This window comes from Silurus aristotelis, assembly GCF_946808225.1.
Source record: "Silurus aristotelis genome assembly, chromosome: 27".
Lineage (NCBI taxonomy): Eukaryota > Metazoa > Chordata > Actinopteri > Siluriformes > Siluridae > Silurus > Silurus aristotelis.
In genome coordinates, this window is record NC_139600.1 from 2793813 (window position 1) to 2813681 (window position 19869).

General features: G+C 40.7%; 2 protein-coding genes across 2 annotated transcripts; both read right to left on the minus strand.

The window, feature by feature from the left end:
- Nucleotides 1-1448: 1448 nt before the first annotated feature.
- Nucleotides 1449-6526, minus strand: prorsd1 (prolyl-tRNA synthetase domain containing 1). Its single transcript, XM_083533141.1, has 4 exons — nucleotides 5533-6526; nucleotides 4638-5462; nucleotides 2325-3142; nucleotides 1449-1766 (listed from the first exon to the last, which is right to left on the minus strand). The coding sequence occupies exons 2-3, from the start codon at nucleotides 4812-4814 to the stop codon at nucleotides 2714-2716; spliced, it is 606 nt and encodes a 201-aa protein (XP_083389267.1). The 5' UTR covers nucleotides 4815-5462; nucleotides 5533-6526; the 3' UTR covers nucleotides 1449-1766; nucleotides 2325-2713.
- On the minus strand, nucleotides 5958-18496 carry ppp1r21 (protein phosphatase 1, regulatory subunit 21). Its single transcript, XM_083533140.1, has 22 exons — nucleotides 17883-18496; nucleotides 16454-16522; nucleotides 15431-15577; nucleotides 15113-15214; nucleotides 14476-14640; nucleotides 14328-14386; nucleotides 13607-13701; nucleotides 13019-13071; nucleotides 12491-12640; nucleotides 12195-12296; nucleotides 11517-11605; nucleotides 11264-11400; nucleotides 11085-11177; nucleotides 10047-10174; nucleotides 9426-9578; nucleotides 9224-9316; nucleotides 8901-9143; nucleotides 8781-8816; nucleotides 8089-8205; nucleotides 7893-7991; nucleotides 7654-7782; nucleotides 5958-7144 (listed from the first exon to the last, which is right to left on the minus strand). The coding sequence occupies exons 1-22, from the start codon at nucleotides 17934-17936 to the stop codon at nucleotides 7115-7117; spliced, it is 2343 nt and encodes a 780-aa protein (XP_083389266.1). The 5' UTR covers nucleotides 17937-18496; the 3' UTR covers nucleotides 5958-7114.
- Nucleotides 18497-19869: the final 1373 nt, after the last annotated feature.

Below are 19869 nucleotides of genomic sequence, written 5' to 3' on the forward strand. Positions count from 1 at the left end.
TATCAGCTTCTGAATTCAGAGCAGCTGCTACTTTCAACGACTTATAGAAAATCAAAAGCCTAGATGGAAGCTCTAATACCAAAGGCACTGAGGGATTTCAGCAAAAGCTACAACAGCCCCAATGGGCTCTGGTATCCTTATCATAAGCTTGGGGGTTCAAGCCACAGCACTGCCACTGTTGGGCCCTTCCGCAAGGCCCTTAACCCTATCTCCTTTTGGGGTGCCATACCATGGCTGACCCTGTGCTCTGGTCCCAGCTTGCTGACAAACTGGGATATATGAAAACTGGGATGTGGTACCTCAGTGGTTGGGTTGCTGTTTTGCAGGTTCAAACCCCGGTATCACCAAGCTGCCGCCCTCAAGCAAGGCCTTTGACCCTCTGTGCTCCAGGGATGTGCATTTAATTGTTAAATTAATGCATTTCAGGTAATATTTCTATATGACATGGAGGGCTCAGAAATGTGTCCGGATGTGTGGACTGCTATTAACTAATATGTTTTACTGATCCAGTGACGGTAGCTGAAGCAGAGTGGAGCTTTTTAGAACTGAAGCTAATCAACGGGGGAGATGTTGGGTCATGGCGTGATTTACTGAGAACCGCATTCAAGCTAAAACCGCCATCGCCATCGACCGAATTCTCTCAGCCTCCTATTTGCACTCGTACAGGAGGATTCATTACATGTTACATTTGCCAGATGCCATTTTCTGGTTATCAGTTATACAAATAAAAAATTGAGGATTATAAGGGCCTTGTTTAAGGACCCAGCAAAGACCACATTTTGTGGTGCTGGGATTTGAACCCATCACCTTTTAATCAGCACATATTATCCACTGAGCTTCCCCAACCCTCCTGAAGGCCAAGAGTCAGCGCTTGCCCCCCCAAGAGTCAGTGCTTGGCCCCCTATTTTTTAAGAGTCAGCGCCCCCCCCCTCCAAACCCCCCCCCCTGCACCAGCGATGTAATATCTCCAGCATGCTTTACTTGTTTTGCCGAGGGCATCAGACTGACCTTTAACACCATCGGATTGCCAGGATTATTTATATCCAACTGGTTTGGCAAGCGTCTCATCATGGGGTGTAGATGATCATCAAACACTGGATCTTGGCAAGAGTTTGAGCATATTCCTGGGCAGACCCACGCCTTTATCGTGTTGTCGGCGTTCTGAGTTACTTTATCACTCTGTGCAGACTTTACTCTTTCTCTCATTTCTTTTCCTGCTGCTGAAACCATCACGATTTCCTCCCAATCTGTTCGCCTTCCAAATCCCACCCCTAACTCGCTCCCCCGAATCGTACGAGTTATGAAACAGCGAGGATGAAGGTTGAACCATGTCCTCCTTAATAATCATTTTATTTAATTCCCTTAACTCTTCCGTATTCATCATTCAGTTTCATTATTTTTGGTTCCACGCCATTCGTTTAGCTCTGCCCTCTCTCCTCTGCCAGTTCTTTTCTTTTTACGTGTTTTTTTACTTTTCTTCCCCAGCGATGAACCACGTATTAGACTCCTTTACTGGCGTCCTACCTGAATCAATCCACCATTCACAGCATTTGGTAGACTCCCTAAATCCAGAGCTATTTATGATTGACTTATGATTGGATTTAGGGAGTCTACCAAATCCAGGTAAACATCACCACCCGCAAACATCATCTCCAGGAGAAGCGTCGAGATTAAGCTCATAAAACTGACCCCGGATTTTCCGTGCACTTTTTCTGTGCATTACGGTTTACCTGGGAATTTGAAAATAATTGATTTTTATGCAAATTCTACAGGAAAAGTAGAAATAAAAAAAAACTTGTCTTGTAAATTTTAGCTTTTTTTTTTTTTGTTATTTTGTTTTAAGTGTATCTGCTTCCAAATCAGTTCCTTCTCAGGCACTGAAAACTGATTCGATAGAAATTCCAACTTTTACTCTGTGGCGAGAGAAACCCTATGAAATGACGAGAACAGATTAATGGGAATAATTTAATAAATATTTATGGATAAAAATATATTAAAACGCATGTCGGTGATACAGTTTTGACCAGGGGGAAAGACCATATGCTGACTCTTATGGACCACCACTTCTAACGAGAGAACCTGCCTTCGCTTCAAACTGAACCGGTTTTTATTGTACCCAAAAATACCGCCCACATCATTTGATTGACAGGTCGACGTTCAGGATTATTTTATTTGCGCATTTGCGACTGCACAAATCCTTTCATGTCGTGGCACCGTGTCACAATCACGAATAATCATTTCAGCCGAGACGCCGTAAATTGCTGGCGCTTTTTAGTTTTGGCGCCCGCAAGTTATGGGCTCTCAAATGCTGCCATTATAATGACTCGCATATAAATTTGTGGCATTTATGGCATACGCTCCTATTCAGAGGTCCAGCTTATTGTGGCTGGGATTTGAACTCATGACCTTTGGATCTACAGTCCAATGCCTTAACCACTAAGCTACCAACAAATACAGGAGCAAAATTCACACCGATGGAAAATGTTTCAACACTGAATCAGTGCTCACATTTTTGCAGCCTCAACTCTAAAAATAAATAAATTAATCGCCATTTAAGGATGTACTATTACAAAGAGTACAACAGTAACAGTATTTTTAATAATGTCCCCACAAACCACTGCTCCAGAAATAAGTGTGAAGACTTGGGTTTTTTACTTTTTTTTATTGATGTCTCAATGCACTAAAATCGTCAATTCTAAACCTTGGAGGTGATTTAATCGAAGCTGTGCAGGATGGGCTCGTGCCCCGTCTCCTTCAGGAACCTCAGGAAATCGCCCGGTTTCAGCCCTAAAGTGGCGGCGTTGGTCATCGGGTGAAAGTAAACTCTCTCATGGCCACCGTCGACTAAATCGCTGTCCAGGACGAACCTGACGCTCCCGTCCTTGTCGCAGAAGAGCGCGAGAGCCGTGGCGCAGCCCTGACCCACCTTGAGCTTGTCCAACATGGCCGCCTCATCGGCGAAGCGCAGGTTACCGCTGCCCACCCCGAGCTTCTTAGCCAGGTCGTTCAGGTTGACCTGGCGGTCGTGACGCGCCGAGACCAGCCACAGGCTTTTCTTCTTCTTGTCCTTTAGGAAGAGATTTTTCGTCACCGCTCCATTGAGGTGCTGCACGTGAGGCATCATTTCCTCCACAGTGAAAACCTGGTGGGGAGAAAGACACACGATCCGGAATTGTGTTAAACGAATAAAGTCGAAATATTTCGCGAGTTCGGTCGCCACTGGCTCGCTCATTAGGGATCAACTTACAATTATAAGGAACAAACTTATAGGCACAACGGGTTTTATACAACTTCTAATAATGTCCATTGTGGAAAGTACTCTACAAATAAAAGGGTATTCGATTTAATTGATCGATCCACAATGTCTACGAATTTGCCATAAGAAACAAGTTTTTGTTGTCAAGTTAAAGTTCTCTCAACTAAGCTGCAGGATCTACGATCTACAGGGATGGGATGAACATGAAACATCATTAGGAGGTGAAAGAAAACAACAGTTCATATTCTTTCACTAAACGTTTCCTGAGTATTCGTTGAGCGTTCCTGTGGGTTGAAAGGTTCCTGGATCAAATCCCTGGCAGGGGGTCCAAAATATTAACATTTATATTATTTGGCAGACATCCTTATCTAATGTGACTTACAATTAGGGGAGTAATGGCCTTGATCACAAGCCCAGAACTGGCAACTTGATGGCGCTGTGATTTGAACCCTCAAACTTCTGATCTGAAGTCCAACATCTTATCCACCGAGTAGAAGCTGGTCCAGGATTTACACCCAATAACTAAGGTGCAGGATGGCATGAAGGTTATGAGTGGAGACCGGGGGGGGTTGGGAGAGCACAAGCAGCTCCCATTATTGTTACAGTAGCTGCATTAATGCCCTATGAATGTATTGCTCTATTCTGCCCTCTAGTGGAACAAGTGTGACTCAATCAATTCAATTCAATTTAAAGTAATTATGCTCGATAAAGCGAAGACAGATTCTAAATTAATTTGGTGGGGCAGATTAGAATATCCACCGTGCCAGTGCTGTCCCGTGGTCTGATAAATCACATAGCGATGTCCAGGGAAGAGATGGTCCCAGAATGCGTTATGGAAGGAAGGCGATCCGGAGGATGGGCTGGGTGATGTTCTGCTTGGGTCCTGGCATTCCTGTGGATGTTATTTTGACACATACAACCCAATCGAGCATCTGTGGGATCTCCTGGACGAGCTCGTCTGATCCATTTAGGTCCCATCTCATGAATTGAAGGATCTGCTGCAAACATCTTGATGCAAGATATCACAGTACAGAAACCAAAGCTTCCGAGTTGTTTTTTGGGGCACAAGAGAGAAACGGGTGGGTTTGGGTTTATAGATGATCTGTGAAACATACACTTTATAGAATTTTGGTTAAATATGTCAAACTTCTCTATCAGGATTTGGTTATTTGTCTCCCTCTAGCGGTCAGCGGCGGAACAGCAGCAAGGCCAGTTCCAAAACTGGTTCCTACCACAAACTAAAAGCTTATAATATATATATATTAAAACAAAGTTAATTTACAACCAACAGAAATTATTCGCAATAATGAAGATTTTTATGTGCATGTCCTAGAAACAGCATGTAAATATTTTTTTTTTAGCAGGATAAAGATATTATTACCTCCGGATGATCCACAGACACAAAGTTAATATTCAGACTTTTTAGGAGATTTTCTAATTCCCCTCGTAGTTCTGCAGACCCCATTTCTGTTTCAGATTCGCACAAAAATAAACCAATGGCCTCCCTTGTTCTTTTTAACACATTACTTCCGGAAATTCGGGCGCTTCGAATGCGCATGCGCGAGGCAAACACGTGGCAATGCTAAAGCTCCAATCATGCTTTCAGTGGAGAAATAAAATGATCTCAAAACGTTGGGGTTTTATTTTCTATTCATGGGTACCAAGTTCCATCTTGTTAATTATATATACTTGTTTCTCTTCAACCTGAAATTATTCTTTTTTTAAGTCCTTGAAGCCCATCAACGGTGGATTTTAAACACAAAAACATCTTGATCCACAGAGCTTCCTCTTCTAAACCTTGGTTAAGAACAGATCATTTGCTCATTTCATCCCTGGTTCCTCCCCTCTTCTGAGAAGGCTTTCCAGTAGCCTTTGGGTCATTGGTGATCATTCCTGAGGTCAGGTGCTGGGTTTGAGGGATTCACTAGATGTTCAAGTTCAAGTTCGAAGTGTTCAAAGAGGTTGGAGGAGGATGTGGCTTTGTGCAGGCCATACACATTCCTCCACTCCAACCAGAACCCAAAGAAACGTCTTCATGGAGCTCAGTTTGTGCAGTATTGAAGGGAACTGAAAAGAAGTCTAAAGATCTCGATGTCTCCTATTTCTTTAGCACTTTTCTCAACAGGCATCGTCTCAAAGCAGCTTTACAGAATTTAAGAGTTAAGGTAAACGATGTGTTTATCCCTGATGAGCAGGAAGGAGAAGACTTAAAAGCGGAACCTCATCCTCATTTGGGTGATAAAGAGTGTGATTATAGTCTTTAAACAATCCAGAACACTGGAGAGCTAACATGAGCACCGGAGTGTGTGATTATGAGTGATGATCTTTCTACAGTCAGATGTTTGTATGGAACCACGAGCTACTGAGCAACTCATAAAACCAGAGATCATCACAGATCCAACATCAGCTTCTCCATGCCAGAGCCTTTAAACGCTCAAACTCCACATGAGGAGGAATCCAGCAATCGGAGTCTACTTCTTTAAGAGGTCCACGATCTTCATGAGGTGACATCGTGTCTAGACATCGCTATTTGTCAAATCCTTTCGCTCATCCATTTTTCCTGCTTTGAACACGTCAACCTGGAGGAGAAAATGTTCACACGCCGCCTAGTGAATATCACCACCCACTAACCGGTGGCATGATGGAGAGATGATCGTAATGTTAGAATGGCGTATGAAGAAAACATGAAGAGATCACAGGATTCCAACACACGCTTTATTGTTGCGGATTTGTTACGCGGACGTCACGGGTCATTTTTACAACCGAGGGACAATTACGCCTGGTTTTGTTTTGTTTTTTTTCTCAATGCATATGTATCTCTACATAAATCTTACACACTTCAACGATGGATCAGAGTCCAATAAAAATTTGGTGACAGGAAAAAAAATTTAATCTGAAACAAAAGAAGACACGATAAAAACAAATATTCACATTGTTTTGTTTTCCATTTCGCCCAGTGCATATTAGATCATTCACAGCGGATCAGTGAATCTCACATCACCCTTTTATAATCTCTGGCTACATGCTGAAGTACTACTGAGGTGCGGACTCGACTCCTGTACTGGATTAATATATATTTAATACAGGGGTACAGATATATATGTGTGTGTGTGTGTGTGTGTGTGTGTGTGTGTTGCATAATAGATTTTACACGATATTTTCCAGACAGCTACGAGCCGAACCCAAATACGGAAAGACTCGTCAGATCAGATATTCCGGGTACACGTGCTCCTGGGGATGCGGCGGCGAACGTCGAGAGAAATCGGTGCGTGTACAATATCCGAATTAAAAAAAGAAAATGTAAAAAAAAAAGATCTGGCAACTCTGAGCAACATCTAACATCGGCTGTACGGGTGAAACGTCATCTCTGAGACCAAGAAGAAACAAGAAACGTGACTTTAGAGAGAACGAAGGAGTCCATAAATATATATATATATATATTAAATGACCGATTGCATGGTTCCTTCACTGAAAAAACAAACAAAACAAACAAACACTGTTAACGATACTAGCGGATTTCATGTGCGGCTTTTAACATCCTCCGTTCCTATGGAAACGAATCAAACAGGAAGTGAGAAAATGTTTTACTGGATGTTATAAATGTAGTAAACAAGCAGTCAAGTGAAATGTCAGGAAGTGTGTTAGTCAGATTTGTAACATCTGTACATCAGAAATGTTTCGCTCATACGACTGTTGTGAAAAGTCAAACAAACGACGAACGAATAAAGACGAGTCGTGTTTGGTCAGTTGTGTGTGTGTGTGTGTGTGTGTGTGTGTGTGTGTGTGTGTGTGTGTGTGAGAAGAGAAATCCGCCTGGTCCCAGCTCATCCTCCTTCTCTCACACAACTCTGAACCAAACTACCGGCCCTTGTTCTTCTTGGAATTTCCCTAAAAAACAAAACAAAACAAATAAGCATTTAGCCACATTTGCTAAATAAATAATGCACAAAAAACAACAACATTGGCCAAAAGTTTGTGGACACCCGAGATCGGTAAGTGAATCCCGAGATGGAGACGAAGTTCCACTACATTTTGTGGAGATCTGTAGCTCCTTCAGCAGGGCAGTAAAGTCAGGTACTGTAGGTGAGGTGAGGAGGCCTGGGGTACGTTCCAATTTGAAAAGGGTTGGAGGAAATGATGATCTGGAAAGCAGATCTTCGTGGAGCTGTCACTTGTGCGCTCATGCTGGATTTTGGGTCTCCTAGTTCAATTCCACGCAGCATCCAAACACGTCCTGTATGAGGTTGGGGTAACGGTTTTGGTGAAGACCCGTGCGAGGCTGGAAACAGCGGGTGTCCCGATACTTTTGGCCATATTATAGTAAACATCAATCATCATCAAGGACTTTGTGAAAGCTCCATTTTCGGGCGCTAAAATGTGGCTGTTAAAATGCTGACCTTGTTCCCCAGCTTGAGTGTGTCGATCTCCTCGCGCTGTTTGCTCAGGGTTTCGTTCATGCTGCAGAGATGATCGCTCATCATACTCAGCTGGTCCTCGTAGCTCCTCTTGGTTGTGCTCAGTTCGTCCTGTACAACAAAAAAAAAAACATGGAATTGTGTGTGTGTTTTAATAATAAAACCTGGAGGTCGACAATTCCATCAGGTTTAAATTCATTGGTTGAAAACGTTCGCTGTACCTGCAGGGACGTGATGTTCTGATTGGCCTGCTTCATCCGCTCTGTGAGAGTCTCGCGAGATTTCTCGGCGATGGTGAGACGTTTTGCCAGCGCTCGGCACTAGAGGGCGAATGGGTACATGGCGATATGAGATAAGGCACAAAATCATTGTAACGGCTATTAGCGTCGATTTTTATGTTAAAAAAACGTCACTCACCTCTGCGTGAAAGTGCACGGCCTTGCTGTCGGACATCTGCAGCTGCATGGTGAGATCAGCCACTCGCGCCATGTAGTGGGTTTTGATCAGGTGTTCCCGAGATTCTTCATCTCCAATCTGTAACACACACACACACACAAGAAGCTTTTTGTTCAATATGCCTTGATCTTATATTTGATCAATTTTAGCCTGGAACATGCTCAGAGATTTGGTACATTTCTAACAGCAGAGGAAGAAGAAGAAGAAGAAGAAGAAGGAGAAGGTCGACGTTCAATTCAGTGCTAATCATGGAATAATAATAAATAATAGTGTGATGGTCTGCATCATTATCAAAATAACAAGAAGAAAAGAAGCTCTATCATTATTTGATACAATTTTAGTTGTTCAGTATTAATTAGAAAGAAAAAAACCTGCACGCCTTGGTCAAAAGTATTGGGACACCCAACTTTTCCAACCTTTGTGGTTACAGTTTGGTGAAGAACCACATATGTTGGCGGGAGGAGCACAGTTCAACAGGACATCCTTGGATTCATTAGTACTAAACATTAGATTTGCTTGAACTTGGAGATCCAAACCTGTTCCAGACCTGACTAAGGTCCCCGATGCTGGACTAAGGGCCCTAATGCTCAGGTGTCCACAAACGTTTGTTTATGAAGAATATAAGATTTTGGAATGAAGCTCTTCTTACTCACGCTCTCATTAGTCGGGGTTGTGGTGAGCATTCCGACCTGGTGAAAACAAATCAAATGTGCAGGTCATTAGAATTTATTTTCACGAATCTGCATTTCCTTTCATTCGCAAGCAGGACTCACCAAACTTTCGCTCTGGGCCACGCCCAGTTTCTCTTCTTTATCCATGTCGGTCGGTTCAGTAGAGGTCGAGTCGGTGCGAGCGGGGGCAGGGATCGCGTCTCCGTGGACCGATGAGAGTCTGGCCTCCAGCTCAGCTATACGTTGATTCTCCTTCTCCAGTCGCACACGGCCCAGCTGAGCCTCCAGCAGCCAGTGCTCCTTCTCCTGCTCCAGACGGGCGATCTTCTCCTGACTCTGCTGCACCTGCAGTACAAACCGTCTCAGATGGACACGTGTTGTGTAGAGGTCTGCACGGGTTTGTGAGATTCTGTTAGAAAAAGTACCTGCTGCATGAGTCCCTCTCTGCTCTCGGTGGAGCTGGTGAGGACGCGGCGGTTACACAGTGCCTCGGTGAAGGGGACGGTTTCAGGACGCGTCTGAGGGGATTAAAGACAATGCCGAAGGAAGGTTTCAAGTAATATTAATATATTATTATTATTATTATTTGGAAGTGCAAGAGGCGCCGAGCAAACGCTTCTCACTGACCCTCCGGAGTGTGAGCATGTACTCGGAGGCATGTTTTTTGTTACTGAGCATGCAGTGTGCCTGCTGCGGGTTAAGGCCTCCGCTTCCGCCTCTCGGCCCGTACCCAGGCGACGAGGTGAAAAAGTCCAGATTGTTGCTGAAGAATGTGGCAATCTGCCGAAAACAAAATAATAAAAAGAGCACATAAATATCAGGTTGTGATTTGTTTCAAAGAATAACCACAAGGGGGATTTTGCCACTGTATGGTTTAATGACAAATAATTGATTGTAAAGTCAAAGCTGAGCAGATATAAAATCTGATATGGCAGTGATGCTTTGGAAAAAACATCATGTAAATGTACTAAATGAAATAAATACGAATATATGAATAAATAAATATGACGTGTCATAAATATGTAAAAATGTAATACGGCGCTCTCCGTGCAGCGCGCAGTGTCACGTGGATTTTGCCGATAGCCATCGGTGCCGATTAATCGGGCGACCTTTAATACCGTGTACACCACCTTTCATCTTAAAAACATCGCACCGTTGCACCTTTATCCCACTTATATTGTTATATATATATATATCTCTCACACACACCTAAAACCAGAGCAGATCTGGCGCCCCCTGCTGGCTCACCTTGTGTGTGGTGTTTGTAAGAGAGGCCAGAGAGGAGAGCAAACACTCGTTAGTAGTGCGCAGCTTCTGAGTGATGTTGGGCAGCTCCTGCTCTAAAGCGACCTTCTGACTGTAGTGCTTGGACAGCTCTAGAAACAGAAAGAGTAAAAGTTATCAAACGTGAGTATGTGCAATACAACAGCATCTGAGTGACTCAAACATTGACAGTGATTGGTTTCTAAGTAATTATGGGATAAAATCCATGGCTTCAAAGAACCAATCAACATATAACGAAGCGTAACACACACCTAGTAATCAACTTCCCTGCTGTGACTGTCTTTAGATTAAAGACGTTTACACACGGCTGCTCGAAATCACACAGATAAAGTAGAGTCGTACGATTACGTCTATTGGAATGAGATTTGTAATATTAGAAAGAGAGAGAAAGAAAGAAGTATCGAGTGTTTTGGGAATTAAGTGTCTCTGTGCTAATATACACTAATAATGAATCTGTTGGCGTTAAATACATTTTTTCAAGCCAAGTATCACTAAACTTGCACTTCCCCAAAGCTGAAAAATATAATCCCTTTTATGTCTGTGGTACAAACCAAGAGGATTCGTGCCAATGACAGAAAACTGATTAGCATTTGCATGTTGGTCTCATGTGTAATACAGTTTACGGACATCTGCAGCTGCGTGGTGCGCGAGATCGGCCGTGCTGCAGAAGCATTTCAATGAGCATTAGAGGGAGTGTTACGTAAACATCGGAATGAAATATTAATTAACATCGAATTTAAGACTTTTCAAGGCCTAAAATTTAGATTTTTTAATTTTAGGTTTTTTTTTTTGAGACACCACAGAAACTCTGATCATCCACCCAGCCAATCAAAATCGAGCAACACTCAAACCATCCATTCAACCAATCAAAATCAAGCAACACTCAACCCATCCATCCAGCCAATCAGAATCTCGAACAGAAACACTCGAACCTTCGAGCATGCAGACTGACCATATCACACTAGTCTGAGAACATCTAAGAAATATGTGATCTGCTCTCACCCTTTGTGACATCGTAAAGGCTGTGTAAACAGGCAGCAAGCTGGGTGAAGACTGCGCTGGAGCTGCTCTGAGGCATGGCGTCCGTACGCACACCTGCGTGAAGATCACATCGCGTCAGCACTGTTTAATAAGCGTTCGTGTGCTGCACCGGACGAGTGAACGCCGTGTGCTGAACTCACTGGGTAAGGCCAAGAGTCTGATGTAGTTCTGCAGCTTCTCAAACACAGCGGTCACTTTTCTCACGTCGCTCTGCAGCTCGCGGTTCTTAGAGCCCAAAGACGCCGAGCAGAGAGGAACATCACACTCTTCCTCCAAACTACACACACACACACACACACACACACACACACAAAGCAGGAGGAGTGTATGGATAAAACAAAGGGGGCAAATATCAGATTTAATATATAAATAAACCGGATTTAATCTGGGCACCTTTTGAGCTGATAAGGGAGGATCTTCTGCAGAAAGCTTGTGTACGTCGAGAACGACTTGGAAAAGTCCTGCAGTTTTCCCACCGTCTCCTTCACACACAAACGCATTGGGACAAGAACAGTCAGTGTGAATCAGCTGAAGGGTTGCAAAGGGGTGGAAAGATGTCTTGTACAATTCCAGAAACCTTCAATGGGAACTTCATCTGGGGAATTTTGGAAATATTCCAAGTTGGAAACTTACCAGGAATTTCTGGGAATTATTTATAAATCTGGGGAATTTTATATAAACTGTTATTTACAAAGGTACATTTTGTTACTTGACATGCAAATCAACATTTTTGATTCAATCGAAGTTTTAAATCTAAACCGATGTAATATTTCTGTAAGTTACGTGCGCATTCGACAAGATGGACATTTTTTGGACATTATGTTGTGTGCAGGATTGAAGAAATGGTGTGTGTTATGTAGGGGGGCGTGGCCTCAGTGGCCCTGCAGTAAGTGTGTGCTGTGTGCAGGTGACTGACGAATGTGCAGGTGGAAATTTAACTGAAATTAGCACGATTTTTTCCCCAACTACATTTAAGTTCCCTGTTCACCTGCAATAAAAAAAAAAAAAAAAGAAGTGACAAGATCAAAAATGGACATTTGTAAGCTTTATTAAGATTGTACGAATACTGACCAGTACTGTAACTGTGTCCTCTGTGATGCTCTGATGCAGCTGCAACATGGCGTCCTCTAGAGGGCGAACGTAGGCGGCGTTCTCGTGCAGGTACTGAGAAAACTACGTAAAACAAAAACAAACAAAAAAAGTGTTGAGCTGTTGGTGTTAATGAGCAACAACAATTAGGAACAACCCTGAAGGAACCAGACTCGTTCTCAACTGGGTAAAATTCATTCATTATAAAGGAATCACAAAATTGTGTGTGTGTGTGTGTGTGTGTGTGTGTGTGTGTGTGTGTGTGTGTGTGTGTACACCTTCTGATTGAGAGGTGAAACAGGTTCGATAGACGAGTCCAGGGGATAAATGTGAATCCTCTGCTCTGTGTAGGAGTGAAAGTTGAGCAGAGCAGAGACGAGATCCTGCACGAAGCCCACGGCCTGTCCTGCTGTATCACGAGCTTTCAGCTAAAAGACAACAAGGCAAAACAAACAAAAACAAATAAAAACATCAGCAGAATCGTTATTTCAATGACGATTATTTATAATAATATAATGTCGTGGAACATCTGAAAAAAACTACAAGCTTTTCTTAGATTATGTACATCGACTAGCGACCACACAGGTCCCTGTTGCTATAGAAACCATAATGTACTAGATAGAGTGCGCTGATATTCGCTTGGGGTTCATGTTACAGACGAAAAAGCCGTTATAGAAAAGATTATCAATAAATAAATAAAAATCGCACCTTCCAACCAAACAGATTTGTGAATTCAAACCCAGAAGATAATAATAATAATAATAATAATAATAATAATAATAATAATTTCGTTCATGTTTCTGTACCTGATGTCGTCTATTGTGTGTGGGGACGTTCAAGCTGTTGTAGTCACCGTGTTCTTTTGGGGGGAAAGAGAAAACATTCAGGTGAAAATTGTTTTATTTGGGAATTTTACTTTATGTACAAAATGAGTTCAATGGGAAACCAAAAAATCGGAATGTGAAGTCCAGCTTTGTAACAAACCAATGTAATTTTTTTTACGTTTTAAACAGAGGTCGGACAGTTCGTAGTTTTTTTCGCCGATTCGAAGGCTCTCAGAAATATCCAAACCGATGTCATTACAAGAGCGGCCTCTAGAGGGAGATCACTGACGAGAGCGCCATATTATATTTATTAATTGTAATTTATAACTTATTATTTATATCATTCCATTTATTACTACGAGGAAGCACGATCCTGCCATGTAAAAAAAAAAAATTTGAATTGCAAGAAAAAAAAGTGTTTTTTTATTTTTCATTTTTAAGCCACGATTAAAGAACAATCTTGATTGAGTCAAACGTTCACGCTGAAATGAAATGACTACGACGACCTCCGATCCGACCTTCATTTAATTTACAGTTTCTAAGTGAAAGGGGCGGCGTGTTGATACTAACTGGTGTCGTTGAAGGGCACTTTCTCCTGGATCACGCTGCTGTTGTGTTTTAGCTGAGTGCTCAGCTCTGTCTGATGTTTCCTCAACTGCTGCTGGCTGCAAATACAGAAAAGGGAGAAACTACAAATACACATTCAAAGCCATAAAGAGCAAATATGTGACATGATGTTACTAATCAGTGTCAATGTTTCCAAAGTCAGCGCTGAAACTCTACGTCTACGTATCTGATTGGTTCTTTTGAGGCTGCTGTCCCACCATCCACCTCCACCGGTGTAGACCTGTTCCCTGTTAGCAGCCACATGGTTCCTTAATAGGGTTTCAATGGGAACTTCATCTGGGAAGTTTTGAAAGATTTTGTGTGAAGGATTTAAGAAAAGATGTGTGTGTTATGGAGAAATGCACAGTGCAGGTAGGGGGCGTGGCCTCTTCCACATCATGTTTATTGGCTAACCTGCTATTTTGTAAAATTCCAGGTTTAATCCTATTATTTCCCATGTTAAGTTTTGAGTCTTGAGATGGAATTTTGCAGCCCTATTCCTAACCTCTCTCAGCTTGACCAGGTTCAACAGAGGAGTCTACACACTCGTTCAGCCGAGCAGATCAACCCTATATACACTCCATTTCCATTAACTCGTATCATCTTCATCCCACTAGCTGTCATGGCTGAAACCGGATTATTGGTTCTAATGGAGAACGATAAGGTTGAGATGTGGATACAGTACCATTCCTCGGTCCTGAGCCGACACTCCTTCGCCTCCCTGTCCAGGGTTTGAACTTTAATCTGCAACACAAACAGGTATGATATAAGAGCTGGTACTGTAGACCCCAAAAATGCTTCCATCTTTGCTTTACAAATCCAGGTTGCGAGACCTCTAGGCGAGCTTTATCGCTCTGTAGCTTCTCGATGGTGTCCATGTATTTGGAGGCGAGGCCGTCCACTACGGCCTGGTGCTGCTCGGCGTCTTTCTCCAGCTGCTCCAGTCTCTCTCGGAGATGAGCCTGTTGCTGACGGTGCAGCTTTTCCGCCTCGTAGAACTGCAAGAGCAACAACACGACAGTGATCTAGTGATTTTGTGATCTTTCACTCACTAAACTGCACGACTTGAAGCCGTTTATTCCGTCACCGTAGTGACCACTGGATACACACTGTGCGAACCAACGTTCTAATACCCCCCGCTCTTCCGTGAAGACGTTCTACTAGATTTTGGAGCGTGGAGTTTTGCGGAGATTCATTCGGCCGCAAGGAGGCGTGTTAGTGAAGTCAGGTACCGATGTGGGTACGGATGAGGAGGCCTTGTTTCGGTGTTCCAATTCATCCCAAAGGAGGAGATCTTCCACATCTTCCAACCCATGTAAAGCGTATCTTCAACGAGCCGGCTTTATACACTTTGATTAGGTGTCCGAATACTTTTGCCCGTATCGTGTACATGATCCATTGCTCGACCCGTTAGATGTTAATCAACTTTCTATCAGTTTACTTATGAGATTATTATTATTATTATATAACCTGGATGTGAAGCCTTTCGTTCTCCTGAATTTTCTTCTGAAGGTCCTCGTCGAACACGCTCTGCGTCTGGTAAGTTGGCTGAGACGGCGAATCTCCCTTGTTCTAAAAAACAAGACAAAATAAAAAAACACAAAAAAACTCTATCATTTCTTTATTTAGCAGATCAGTGACGTGTCGTTTTTGCTTCCTGAGTGTTAGAAATCTATTAGGAATGCGGTGAAGAGCTGAAGGACAAGACCTCTGGCATTCGTGTTTCTGAGATGCGAACGCTTCGCTCGGGTCGATTTTTAAATGCGTTCTTTACTGCATGTGGCGTACCTTGCCCTTTTTACTCTTGGCCTCGCTGACCTGCAGCTCCTCCTGCAGCAGCTCCACTCTTTTGGCCAGCTGCTGGTTCCTGAAGGTCAGGCTGTCCATCTCCTGCTCGGCTTTACGCAGGCTCTGTTCACGCTGCTTCACCTCGTCCTGCAACCAAACAACCGAGAAGGAAATATACTGCGCTCCATGACGTATTCCTCTACATTACACCGCATAAAAACCTAACGGCCAATCGTATTCGGTATGCAAATTAGCAAATTGACATTTTTTATTTTTTTTTTCCCCTATCATACAGCATCTTCCAATGAGGAGAGAGAAGACTCACGAGAGCTGAAGTGTTCAAGCCCCGGTATGGCCAGACTGCCACTCTGGGGCCCTTGAGCAAGGCCCTTAACCCTCCAAGAGCACTGTATCATTGCTGATCATGCACTTTGACCCCAGCTTCCTAATTTCACTGTGCATGTGACCAATAAATGCATCGATTCAACTCTACTCTATTGTGTCCGATCCTCACTGAATTCCTCACCATAAACGATTCCAATTCACACGAAGAAACTTAAAACGTTCCCTTTTTGACCCTGGTACGAAGAGACGGCGGGGCATTCAATTCAGGGCAAATAAGATGCGAGCTTGGAAATTGAGGGTATAAGAGCGTTTGGAAGGGAAGTGGTAGGTCGGTGGTTAAGATGGTGGCCTTCTGATCAGAAGGTTGAGATTTCCAGCACCACCAGTGCTTTGAGTAAAATCCTTAACCCTGAACGCTTTAAGATAAGGACGTCCTCCAAAACGCCGCACGCGTAAAATCTCATTTCTATCCGTTTCTATGTATTTCTGAGCGAGAACATGGAGAACACAGTCACGTCCTGACAATTTTACGACGCTTGTAAACGTTCAGATCTCCAGGAACGATCGCGTTCTGACTTCCGGCGTGTCACTGTTTAACTTTCTGAATCATTTTTCTGTTTAATGCACTGATATGTAGGACACAAGGAGCGCGATCGTTAACTCTTTCCACCTCAATACCTTCAAGGAGATCGCGTTGGCTTGTTCGTCCACCACGGCCTTCTTCAGGACCTGATTCTGAGCTCTGAGCTGTGTTGAGAAAAAAGAGAAAGACAGAAAGAAAAGTCGACAGATTAATATCTGATGATGAGGAATCCTGTGAAGCCGCAGCGTACAGGAAGGAAGCAGAAATCTGCCAGCGCAACAACAACCACCAGTAGCAGCAGCAGCACTATGAAGGAAATCTGCAGACTAAGCATTTCTGCCACATGACAAACAGCTCGGGTTTATCCATTAACCTCCGCAGGACACAGACGACACTTCAGACAAAAGCCCAACGATACTCGTAATCTTTAACTCAAAACAGGAGAAAAACCTGGAAAAAAACATCAACATCTTCAATCCTCAGTCAGAACATTTTCCAGCTCGAAAGACATTTTTGTGATCTCGATAAAAATTTTTAGAAGGTGAATAATTGAACATGCAGTCGGAGTCGGTTTCCATTCAAGAAAGTCGAAATTTTTGAATAATTAAAAAATAAAAAAAAATAAATAAATACATTCTAAAAATTAGATTTTACTTTAAAACCCTTTAATCAACGTTTTTTAGAATTTATTAATTTTTATTTTAAAAAATTATAATTATTTTAAAAAACTAATGTGTTTTGTTTGTTTTTTTTACTTAAAAAAAATAAATCCACAAACTAATGTTTTCCACATCCAGTTATTTATCCAATTTGTGTATATTGGATTTATTTAAGAAATAAAATATATATTTTTTAAAATCATAAAAAAGGTGAATTGTTTAAAAAAGTTAATTTGAATAGTCTGAATATTAAAAAACATACATACAAAAAAAAACCAAAATACACAATATATATTAACAAAAATAATGTCATATATTTTAATATATATGTTATATATTTAACAATTATATTTATTAATATAATAAATTACAATAAAATTTATAATAACAATAATAATAATAACAATAATAATAATAATAATAATAATAATAATAATAATAATAATAGATTTTGGGTGCCTGATCCCTTCGATTGCATATTATGACTGAAGAAAGTTTTAAGGGTAATTTCTTTGGAGGAGAAAAAAAATAATAATAATAAAAAAAGATATTTTAATCATTATAAATGTATAAAGAATATATAGAAATAATATTTTTATGAATATTATCGGTTTTGGTCTCAATCCATCAGCTCAGTATATAAACACAGAAATCAGGCAGTAACATTTTTTAAAGCAATGACTTTTTCTTCTTTTTTTTATTAAATATGATTTGACATTTTAAACTTTATATTTTGAAAAATTGTAAAAAAATGTGAATAGTTTTTAAAAAGTGAAGAATGTGTAAGGACCTTTTAAAAAATATATAATCATTATTATTAATTATTATTATTTATATATATATATATAATTTTTTTTTTTTTTACCTTTGAGTACTCTTGAGCCAGTTTGGAGTATTTGGCTTGAAGTTCAGCAGCCATGATGATGATGATGATGATGATGATGATGATGATGATGCAAAAATATATAAAATAAACATAAAATGATCTACACTAATAATAATTAATGCCTATTATTAATATATATTATATCCTGTATATCTTCCTGCTATGGCAAAAAAATCGAAGCTGCCTCGCAGTACTCGCCTAAAAGTGTCTATATTTGACCAGAATAAACACTTAACAACCCATTTTTACTCAGAAAATAAAAATAAAGGTAATTATTCCTTGTTTTGTTTTTAAAAAGAGAAGATGATTTAATCAGGACAGAAGACTAACCGGTTCATTTGCTAAGCACAGCTCGCTAGCTAACGGTGAAAATATATATCATATATACGGTTTTAAAGATTTTTAAATCAATGACATCCTCCTGAAAAAGATCCCGACATCCTCCTAAACCTCTCCGTACACTGAATTAACATTTACCACCTCGAATTTTCTCATTCTTTCTACATCTAGAACAGCTCGAAAACCTATCCGGAGAACTGTTGCTAGCAAAACCTGACTAGCCCTCCAGCCCATTAGTGGGCGTTTACAAATACAGACGCGTTCCCTCGATAGGCGCCCTATTCTTAGAGTAGAATGAGTAAGAGTCCACGCCCTACAAAGTGCCCTACAGGAGTATTTGGGATTCGAGCAGGTTGATGGCTGGTGAATAGGGAAGCTGATGAGGAGTGAATGAATATAATATACTGTATATATTAGGGATGTAACGGTACACAAAATTCAGGGTTCGGTACGTACCTCGGTTTTTAAATCACGGTTCGGTTAAATTTCGGTACAGTTTAGTGGGGAGAAGAAATGCAAAACATAAAATTGCTCGTCGTTTTTTTTATTAACGCAGTTTATTATTATTAACATTAGTGATCAACAGTTTTCATTTTTAAAACTATTTTTCTTCTGCTTGGTTAAATAATATATCTTATAATATTTTACAAAAATAAAATAGAATAAATCAAATGAATGCAATTATTGTTTTTATCACATTGGCACAAATTAAATTGATTCAATGACATAAAATAAATGGGAAAATTCACTGAAATAAGTTACCTTTGTTAGACACCATTTGGTTAATACAGAAGTGTGTGTGTATGTGTTTTACATTTTAGTTTCTGAAGATATGATCAACTTAACTGTTACTCTGTACTTATTTCAGCATACTTCATTCTTTTCATCCTTTTTATTCACTTCTTCGATATGTGGAATTATCAGGATTTTCTCCTTTTAAGAAAAATCTTGAAGCTGTAAATAAAATGCTAAAGAATCCATAGCGTTAAGCCGTAGTTCTAGCGATATGCAAAACAAATCAAGCGAGTGGCCACGGTGACACTGCGCTAACTTTAGTTTCTTTTTTATATCCCCGGCATTGTTGTATATGAGTTTAATAATAATAAGAATAAGAAGAAGAAGAAGAATAAAGCACTCTGAGTGTGAGGCGGAGGCTAAAGAAATTTAAAACAAACCCAGATTTTAACTCTGATGTTTCACGTAAAAAGGAAAAATCTCGGTAGGAATACGTTGTACGTTACACCCCTAGTATTTATGTATGTACCAAATTTGTATTGAACAAAATGATACAAATTAAATGGCATTTATGCAAAAAAAAAAAAAAAAAACTTTTATTAAAATTAATAAAAATATTTAAAAAGGAAAATCAAAATATTTGTTGCTGAAAAGTACGATCAAGTCTGAAATAAGAACACCACTTAAAATCATATCTTTTGGAAATGTAATATTAAATGTAGAAACACACACTTACATACACATCTGTATTACCCAAATGGGGTCTAACGAATGTAAACTAAAGTTCCGTTTATTTAATTGTATTTATTGAATTTAATTTACGCAATTGATTGACGATTTAATCAATATAATAGAAACGTGCATTGCATTTGATTTATTCCATTACATTTTA